Source organism: Lampetra fluviatilis, chromosome 50 (assembly GCF_964198595.1).
Source record: "Lampetra fluviatilis chromosome 50, kcLamFluv1.1, whole genome shotgun sequence".
Taxonomy (NCBI): domain Eukaryota; kingdom Metazoa; phylum Chordata; class Hyperoartia; order Petromyzontiformes; family Petromyzontidae; genus Lampetra; species Lampetra fluviatilis.
In genome coordinates this window covers 421,712-432,336 of record NC_136324.1, presented here as the reverse complement: position 1 = coordinate 432,336, position 10,625 = coordinate 421,712, and the positions used below count along the sequence as shown (strand labels likewise).

The following is a 10,625-nucleotide window of genomic DNA, read 5'->3' as shown; positions in this document are numbered from 1 at the left end:
ACACACACGGAGACACACAGACACACACACAGAGACACACACACAGACACACAGACACAGACACACAGACACACACACAGACACACACACACAGACACACAGACACACACACAGAGACACACACGGAGACACACAGACACACACACAGAGACACACACACAGACACACAGACACAGACACACAGACACACACACAGAGACACACACGGAGACACACAGACACACAGAGACACACAGAGACACACACAGACACACGAACACACACAGAGACACACGAACACACACACACACAGAGACACACAGAGACACACGCGAACACGCGCGCAGCGAGCGGCAGAGTAACGAGTTAAGTCTTAACCGCGCCCCATCCCGAACGTCACCCTCCCGGCGCGACTTAAAGGCACCGCCACCACCACAGCGGCCACGAGTACGCAAAGAGAGCGCCTCTTCCCAGTGATTGATGAGCTAACAGGACGACCCGAGGCAGCTATTTACAGACGAAGGGGGGGGGGGGGGTGGTGGGAAGGGTTGAGGTCACGATCCAACCACTGCCACACACACACGCGCGCCACAGCCACCCATCACAACTTTCCAACCGAGCGCCGCGCCAGGAGATCGAACGTTGACAGCTGCCGCTTCCAGCACGAAGGGCACAGGGGGTGGTGTGAGGGTATCGGTGCGAGGCGCTGGGAGGCTCTTGGAGTGACACTTCGGTTCACGCACCTGGCACAAGGTAAGACTCTCATCCCCACCGCTTCACTGACAGCCCACCCTCGTCAATCCACTGCTGGATAAACGCCACCCCACGTCGCTTCGGCCATGGGTGGGGGTGAGAGGGGGCGAGCGAGGTTGTTTGGACATACTTCACCACGCTGGCCAGTGCGGGTTAGTGAATCAGAATCTTGCTTGAGACTGGAGGAATCCGATGAGCTATGAAGCGCTTTTTTTACAGATGTCCAGTCGTGAAGGAGAAATCGCCACTGATGTTATAGCCGTGGCCGGGAACATCTCACCCAGCTGGCTGGGTTCATAGCGCACTGACCTCACCACTGCGCCACCGGTCCTACCGTACCGATGGTTGGTTTTTAATGAATGTATGTTTACAATGAATGTATGTTTACAATGAATGTATGTTTACAATGAATGTATGTTTAAACCAGACGTTGATGTCTTAGACCCAGATGGGCAGTGAGCTGATGAGGCATGTTCTCAGACAACGTTGTGGAGAGCGAGATGAAAATGCCCCACGTGGACACGAGATTCGAAGCACAAATATCTCCAAGTGACTCCGCTAAGTTTCATTTGAAGTGGAATTAAGTGCATCCACTGATTTTATTTTAAGGGGGCGGAGAGGTGGGGGGGGTGGTGGCTCAATGGTGAGCGCAGTGCGCTCATCAACCCCTTCACCTAAGTTGAGTTAGATTCTACCACGGCTGATGTCTGATTGATATCTCCAGCCGGTCCTGAGTACTCCTACCCTCGCTACTCACCGACGTGGTGGGGAAGTATGGTCAAACATGTTTCACCACGCTGGTCTGTTGCGGTGAAGTATGGTCAAACAACCTCCATCACCGTCATGATGTGGGGGAGGTGTTCGTCCAAACGTTGATTGACGTAGAACTGTAAAATGCTCTTGTAACTTTGTCATTCAAAGCGACGGAACTGAATTGTCTGTCGAGTGTACATTAGTTTACATCACAGATATGGAATGTTCCTTAGGGGGGGGGCTCTTAACCCACCCTACTATACATTATTTTAGCAAAATTCAATTCTGATGTTACATTTATTGTACGATATAGACTCTGTCCTTGCCGGAGTCAGACAGAGACAGGATGCTGCAGTGCTCAAACAGGCGGCGGGGCGATTCACATCTCCTTTGGCAACCCCTGAGCCGGTGGTGGAAATTCCGCATTCCCGTGGCGGGGTCAAGTGTATCCATAGGGCAACCGCCGTGTGACTTGCTACAAAAGTGTCGCTCTCCCTTGAAATGATGATGGGTGGATCGCACCCCAGGTTAGGATTGTAACTCGCACGACAGTCGATCGCTCTGTATCCGCGATAATCCGGTGCGACGTCTCACAACCGAATATACAAACTGTCTATTGAACTGACGTTTCGGGTAATGGCCCTTTGTCAGAGCAGATGGAGAGAGGGCGATCATGTTGTGACGTATCGCTGAAAACGGCTTTTTACAGTGTGGTGCCTTCGGCATATATCCTCGTCTGTTTATAACTATTCATACTGTACAAATCACCCTAGAGATGTTTAATGTTTCTGTCACTTAATTTTGCAATTGTACTTTGATATGTCCAAAAATAATCGGCCCGAGTCAACTTACGCTCCAGGGAATGTATAGCTGTACTTGACGTTGCTAAGTATTTTGTGCGATATTTCCATGTTTTTTGTGACACGGTTGTTTTTTGCAACGATTTCTATTGACTCCATGCCTCCACTTGAGTTTGTTTTGAGTTTGTCATCTCGGTGAACCACGTGGCTCAGGCAAGTGCGACTCCATCCTGGTCGCTCGACTTCTCTCAATCGACGTGGGCGTCAATATCGTGGCTGAGCTTTGGAACCTGCAGTCTAACACTGAGCACTTCAGGAAAATCAGAAGATATTATTGATATTATAATTATACGTAGCAAGCAAATACAAGTATTCTGAAAAAAATCTTCTATTAAAAGTAGATAAATGAAGACAGTAACCATATTCGCAACGTCTAATATATATATGTAATAAACCACCATTAACCAAACGCTGCCCGCATGCAGAGCGTAAAGGGCAGTCTGACTCGCAGACAGAAGTTAAATACAACACTGACTCATACTTCGCTAATCAGTCGCTATCCGTGTGAAAGTACGTGCTGGAAATACTCTCAGCGTGGTCATTAACACGCCCCGTCTATACGACGACGAACATTCGTAAACAGGTGAAACAATAAAGTACTGCCGTTAGTCAATCCACTGCTGGATGAAGGCCTCCTCCCAGCACGCATCGTTTCACCATCCTTCAGCAAGCTGATTGCTGCCGGTTGGTGAAGAGAGAGGGGAGCCCAGGAGCGGTCCACGGATCAGTCGCTCCACGGATCAGTCGCTCCACAGATCAGTCGCTCCACAGATCAGTCGCATCACAGATCAGTCGCTCCACAGATCGCCCCTCGCGCTCGCCGTGCCCGACGACTCGAACCGAGCGACGGCTGCGTCAATTCGAGCCGTGCGCGCTCGTCGATGCGACACCGTCTCCCCCCCCCCCGTCCCACCGCCAACCCCGCGTTGTCGTGACCCGTACGGCTGCCCGTGTCAAAACGTCGAAGGTGACGACCGTGTCGATGATGTCACTCCTTGTCTGCCCGAGCGCAGTGTCTCCGCACTCGGGTCTGAGCGGGTCGCGCGATGGGCGATTGGAGCTTCCTCGGGAGGCTCTTGGAGAACGCGCAGACGCACTCGACCGTGGTGGGCAAGGTCAGAGCCCGTCCGCACGGCACGCAGCCCTCACTCGCCGCGCGTAGCCGTGGCCAAGGTGTGAGTGTGTGTGAGTGTGTGTTAATGTGTGAGTGTGTGAGTGTGTGTGTGTTAATGTGTGAGTGTGTGTTAATGTGTGAGTGTGTGAGTGTGTGTTAATGTGTGAGTGTGTGTTAATGTGAGTGTGTGAGTGAGTGTGTTAATGTGTGTGTGTGAAAGTGAGTGTGTGAGTGTCAATGTGTGAGTGTGTGAGTGTGTGTTAATGTGTGAGTGTGTGTTAATGTGTGTGAGTGAGTGTTAATGTGTGAGTGTGTGTTAATGTGTGAGTGTGTGTTAATGTGAGTGTGTGAAAGTGAGTGTGTGAGTGTTAATGTGTGTGTGTGAAAGTGAGTGTGTGAGTGTTAATGTGTGAGTGTGTGAGTGAGTGTGTGTTAATGTGTGAGTGGGGAGCGATAGTGGCGTGGTTAGCGCGCTGCGATACGAACCTGGCGACCCGAGTTCGATTCCCGCTCACGGCCAACACCAGTGACATTATCTGAACCGGTCCTGGGCCTCCCCTAGGTCGACTCAGCCTCAAACGAGTACCTGGTGCGATGTGTAAAATATCGCCACTAGGGAGAGAAAAAGCGGCCGGGCTTGGTGTTGGCCACCCACCCCCTCGTTTGCCGTGCCGGCCTTCATATGTGCTCGCTAACAGCACTTTCCCCAATCGTATGTTGAGGCTATAGGGGGCATCTTTGTCTTGGTGAGTGGTGCTCGGAGCGGAACCCACTCTGGGTGTCCGGACAGCCCGATCGTTTCATCAACTGCTCAGAGGCACTCGCAACGTTTATTGCGAAAAGAAACCCCACAACATTTTAAAATATGGCCAACAGACAACCACACATTGATTTTATTCCGGATAAGAGAACCCCCCCCACCCAACATTTTTTCTTGGCTAATAGACACCCATACATTGTTATCACGTGGCTAAGAGAGACGCACAAGATGCTGGTCTCGAGTCACGGCAAGTCAGAAGAAGTCCCGTGTGTTTCTCGCTGTAACAAGGCGACGTGGTGGGGACGATGATCACGCTGATGAGGGGCCTCTCACACACACACACAGCAGTCGGCGCAGTGCTGAGTCAGTCGCCTGCAGTAATTGCGTAGATGTAATCCACTGTATGGTAATTATAGAGCCGTATAACTCATTTTGTCCGTGGCGTGATGAAGTGGGGGGCCAAATTCACGGACCCTATCTGTAATCTCATCAATAACCACCGGTATCAATTCATTGATAGCTTGCACGGCGCGGCTCTGCCCTTGGAGTGGGTGCTGTGCGGGGTGATCGATGTACTGGAAGAGTGGATGACTGGTGGTGTTGATGGTGGTGGTGGTGAGAGAAGAGATGGGGCGTGGTCGTGGTGGTTATGGTGGTGTTGGTGGTGCCGCGCGTGTGGAGAGAATGCGGAAAGAGGTCTCGCTTTCAGAAGAAGGGAACACATTTCACTGCAATAAATATAGACGTCCTAATTTTATGCCAATTCCACGCCCGGTGCGTGGTCATGTGAGCACGCTGCGTCGTCTTTGCGGGTGGTAGTGGTTGTACAATGCAGGGAGTGTCTCGGGCTGCGCTTAACGGGGCTGCCAAGGGCTCTGCTCTGCAGCTTGCGTCTGCAGACATCCTCCTCCTGTAGATCAGCTCAGAGCAGCTCGCGATGACCAGTGTGGTGAAGTGTGGTGAAGTGTGGTGAAGTGTGAAGTGTGGTGGAGTGTGGTGGAGTGTGGTGAAGTGTGGTGAAGTGTGGTGAAGTGTGGTGGAGTGTGGTGGAGTGTGGTGAAGTGTGGTGGAGTGTGGTGGAGTGTGGTGAACTGTGGTGGAGTGTGGTGAAGTGTGGTGAAGTGTGGTGAAGTTTGGTGGAGTGTGGTGAAGTGTGGTGGAGTGTGGTGGAGTGTGGTGAAGTGTGGTGAAGTGTGGTACAACTAACGCTGACGAACAAGTGGGCCACGCGGCGTAGAGGGGCTTTCATCCATCAGTGGATAGACCATGGCTGACGACGACTATGATTACGAAAGCATAATTTAAGTATTATATATGTATCGAATGACATTTGTAACCGTACAATAAAACCTGTCGCTAACTCGTACTGTCTCGCGATTAAACAATCCATCTTGCACTTAGCTAAACGTGAGCTGATTCCAACGCTCCATCTCCACCATTGAAGTCCTTTAGGAGCCATTTCTCGGGTGCCACTCCACCACAAAATCCTTCATCATCAGCCATCATTCCTTCGAGAGCGTAACCCCTACAGCCACTACATTTACCAGAATGTCTGCACAATCCACTATTCAAATCCGATCGCGACCATTGGATTTGTACACGCTCTGTTATAGCGCTCTTAAAATGTATCATACAGAATAGGCGACGTTCGTGCAACGACCCTTCGTCATAGCACACACATCATGGTAATGATCGCGATCATTCTCACAATAACCCGTGACGCTTCGGCGTGCTCCCCGCTGCCGCACCGCGCAGGTTTGGCTCTCGGTGCTCTTCATCTTCCGCATCCTCGTGCTGGGAGCGGCGGCCGAGAGCGTGTGGGGCGACGAGCAGGCGGGCTTCCGCTGCAACACGCAGCAGCCCGGCTGCGAGAACGTGTGCTACGACGAGGCCTTCCCCATCTCGCACATCCGCTTCTGGGTGCTCCAGATCATCTTCGTGTCCACGCCGGCGCTCGTCTACCTGGGCCACGTGCTGCACATCATGCGCATGGAGTCGCGCCGGAAGGAGGAGCTCGAGGAATGGAGGAAGCGGCATCCCGACGAGGACGAGGACGACTGCAGGGCGCTCCTCGACGGCGCCAAGGGCAGAAAGGGCGGCCCGCCCAAGTCGAGGAAGACCTACGTGAGCGACCAGGGCAAGGTCTGCATCAAGGGCGCCTTGCTGCGCACCTACGTGCTCAGCATCTTCAGCAGGACCATCTTCGAGGTGGGCTTCATCGTGGGCCAGTACTTCCTCTACGGATTCAGCCTGGGGCCGCTCTACCGCTGCAGCAGGAGCCCGTGCCCCAATGTGGTCGACTGCTTCATCTCGCGTCCCACCGAGAAGACCATCTTCATCCTCTTCATGCTTGTGGTGGCCTGCCTCTCGCTGCTGCTCAACCTCTTGGAGATGTACCACCTGGGCTGGAAGAAGATCCGCAAGGGGCTCGGCAAGCGCTACGAGAAGATGCAGCAGCAGCAGCAACAGTCCGCGATGAAGCACCACCCGCCCTCGCTCGACCAACACTCGGTGAAGACCTCCTCGCAGCCCATCTCCTACACCTACTACCAGCCGCCCACGGACGAACGCAACTACGACCCGCCGAGTTTCCGCACGGCGACCAGAGACCCCGTCGCGGGGGCCCGTCTCGTCGCGCAGGGCGTGGACGGGCAGAATTGGGCCAACTGGGAGGAGGAGGAGAGCCGACGGGGCGCCGCTCGGGCCGCCGCCGCCGGCGGCGACGAGGCGAGGCACGCGGCTCACGCGCCGCACCCCGTGAGCCGCGGCCTCGCGATGAGCACTCCGCCGCACGGCGCTCCTCCTCCACCCACGTCGTCGTCGCCGCCGCCGCTGCTGCTGCAGCCCTGGGCCGCGTCCTCTCCTGTCGCCTGTCCCTCCTCCTCCTCCTCGGCCGCCGTCGCCGCCGCTCTGGCTGCGGCTCTGGAGGACGAGGCGGAGGTTCTGACGGCTACGGTGCAGATGCACGAGCCGCCTCTGCACGCGGGAGGCGAGCACGACATCGACGTGAGGAGGTTGAGCAGGGCGAGCAGTCGGGCGCGCTCCGATGACCTGCAGGTGTAGCCCCCTCCCCCCCACGTTCTCTCCGAGGGTCCGCCTCGACTCAGCCGCGCGTGCTGCTGGTTTTCAGAGTGAACATTTACATACATTTTTACTGTGGGATTCTCATTTATTTGAATCAATCATGGTTCCAATGTTGATCAAGGTGGGCCCCTTTTCCCAATAATTAAATCGCTTTCTCCATTTGCGAGCTTCAGTCCAGACTCTGCAAGACTTCTTGAAGCACCTCCCATTAGCACTGTTGGCTACGTACGGTGCGAAAAAAGTTCAACATACATCCAAGCAGATTAAAGGACTGCATTGGCACACAACCATAGGCAGACAACAATATACCCGGTCGTGTTGAGAGGGAACCGTTTGTAACAAAGGCGAGAAATTGACTGGCTTCATCGTTGGAGATGGCCAGGGACGGTGAACATCCTGTTGTGGAATTAGAAAAAAAATCTGAAGGTTTTTAATAGATTTACATTCGCAGAGAGTGGGTATACAATCCCTTCAAGAGTGACACATGGATAATTAAACTAGCTTACACACAAAAATTGCATCAACATGTGACACGCAATGGTCTGTCAAGCACGTTCAGCCGCGTGGATGATCACAACTCGGCCAAGTGACACATTCCTGGAGAGACAAAGAGTCGATCCCTCGCCGCGACGATTGTTGTCGACGCCTCTTCCTCCCTCTCACAGGTCAGATCGTACGGATAATGTTGAAGTTGGCGTGTTCACATTCCGTAAGATGTGGTGCCGTGAGCTCACCGGAGCCCAAGAGCTCCACGTGCTCCTCCATCAACGCCGCGCCGGCCACTCGACGCGTCACGCCGAGTCGGCGTTGGCCGTCGTGGTCCCACGGCGTCGCCTTGCCAGAGACCGCAGTGTGGTGGTGGTCTGCGTCATTAAGACGTTTTATCGGTGTCAATAAAGTTATACAAATCTAATCTTACACACACACCCGATTATAATACGCACCCCTTCCCCCAAAATTTGCTTTAAAACACAGTGGGGGGGGGGGGGAGTGCATCGTGTAATCGGTATCGGGTACGGTAACACACGACCGTCTGGCGGAGCGAGCTATCAGGCAGCAGCAGTAGACCCGGCAATGTCGAGGTGGTATAAAGGACGAGCTCGCAGGCTAACACGATGGACCACGTGCACAGCCACTGATAGATGAGGGCCGCCCCACTCCCTGAGGGTCGTAGGGTTCACTTGACCAGACTTCACGATGGTCAGCACGGGTCGCTGCGGGCGGGTAGATACCGCAGCAGCCTGTAGCACCTGGGGATGCATTAGAGTCGCACGTCCGAGCACTAGCCTGGCCCAAACCTGCCTTGGCTGTGTGCGGTAAAGTCCATTTCACTTCTGTGTTCACACCTCCCATGCACCCCCACCCACCCGCCTGAACCAACCCGCATGAACCAGCGTGGTGAAGTATGCTCAAGCAACCCCAGTGGCCCGCACGGCGTGGGTTAGCCCCTCGTCCAGCAGTGCAATGAGAATGGGCTCGAGATGTCAATGTAATTCTTCTGTGCAGAGCAGCACTGTAGGCTAAAGGCAAGCACTTGTGACTCTTGGTTGTGCTATTTGTTTAGCATGGCACGTGTGCGTGTGTGTGTAGCTCTGTGTAGATGTGGTGGGGAGCGTGGGGAGTGGTGGTGAGCGCTACGCTGCGCTACGAACCCCGGGTCTCCCCTAGGTCGACTCAGCCTCAAATGAGTACCTGGTGCAGTGTATAAAAGCGTGGTGCTGGCCACCCAAAACCTCGTGTGTCGCGCACGCCGTGCCGGCCTCCACATGTGCTTGCAAACACCGCTTGCCCCAACAGTCTGTTAAGGCTATACTGGGGGGATCTTTGTAACATGTCCATACGCAGCACCTAATTTCTGGGGCGTTGGTCTGGAAAATGTTGGCAGGCCACATCCATCTCACGACATCTTGTCCTCACATTTGTTATAAACCTGTGCATAGGATTACAGGAATTATAAGGGTACGGTAATACAAGATTATCACTGTTAGACATACTTTGTACTCTCGTGGTAGTGCCTTACGCCGATAATTATCCTTACTCCAAGCCAGTCCAGCAGCATTTCAGAAAGTATCTAGCGATAAATTAATATCTGCGTGTATATATATACACACCCACACGTTGTTACTGATGTGCATAATCGAGTGGCTGTCTGCACAAGAGCAGGGACAGGGCGACGAGTGGATGCACACAGCATCGCGTGCAATGGGCGTGGGCTGTCGGAACACCGCGATTGACGACCACCCTGGTTCGACTACTCACTGCGGTGCACAACGTTGGTAAATGGTAATCTAATCATGCTCTGGGTGTCCCGTAGGTTGACTCAGCATTAACTGAGTACCCGTATCCAAAGTTACATTTGGGATACATTTAGAGACAAAGGCGGCCGAGGAGTGCGTGGCGTGTGCGCTGCGTGCGCCACTCGCGTTGTGTGCCACTCTCGTTGTGCCACTCTCGTTGCGCGCCACTCGCGTTGCGCGCTGTGCCACTCGCGTTGTGTGCCACTCTCGTTGTGCCACTCGCGTTGCGCGCTGTGCCACTCGCGTTGTGCGCCACTCTCGTTGTGCCACTCTCGTTGCGCGCCACTCGCGTTGCGCGCTGTGCCACTCTCGTTGTGTGCCACTCTCGTTGTGCCACTCGCGTTGCGCGCTGTGCCACTCGCGTTGTGCGCCACTCTCGTTGTGCCACTCGCGTTGTGCGCCACTCGCGTTGCGCGCTGTGCCACTCTCGTTGTGTGCCACTCGCGTTGCGCGCTGTGCCACTCGCGTTGTGTGCCACTCTCGTTGTGCCACTCGCGTTGTGCGCCACTCGCGTTGCGCGCTGTGCCACTCTCGTTGTGTGCCACTCTCGTTGTGCCACTCGCGTTGCGCGCTGTGCCACTCGCGTTGTGTGCCACTCTCGTTGTGCCACTCGCGTTGTGCGCCACTCGCGTTGCGCGCTGCGCCGGCTTCAGTCTAACAGCGCCGCGTGTCCCGGCTCAGGAGCGGCCTTTGTTGTATGTGCGACTGTACAAATTGGCCATGAATGCAGCCTTATTCATAACGTGTTACGGGCTAAACTTCAGGAACGTTGTCGATACTAGATAGTATTAATAGCCGTAACAATCAATGTAAGACGTAAAGTAATGAAAACGAATGTAAATTAAAAAAATAACTATCGATAAGGAATGTTTACCATGGCCACCTTATAGCCACCAAGGCGACCACACGTACAGCAAGTGGGTTGCCAGCCCCACGTTTGTGCAACTCGAGTCTTCGCCTCTCGTGCGAGTGAGGGGGTCATCGTTTCTCCCACGTGTACTTGAAGAAAGAAAATAGCTCCAAAA

General features: G+C 54.0%; 1 protein-coding gene across 1 annotated transcript; it reads left to right on the top strand.

Moving 5' to 3' along the window:
• Positions 1 to 531: 531 nt before the first annotated feature.
• On the top strand, positions 532 to 9,935 carry GJA3 (gap junction protein alpha 3). Its single transcript, XM_078878167.1, has 3 exons — positions 532 to 732; positions 3,359 to 3,460; positions 5,975 to 9,935. The coding sequence occupies exons 2-3, from the start codon at positions 3,392 to 3,394 to the stop codon at positions 7,280 to 7,282; spliced, it is 1,377 nt and encodes a 458-aa protein (XP_078734293.1). The 5' UTR covers positions 532 to 732; positions 3,359 to 3,391; the 3' UTR covers positions 7,283 to 9,935.
• Positions 9,936 to 10,625: the final 690 nt, after the last annotated feature.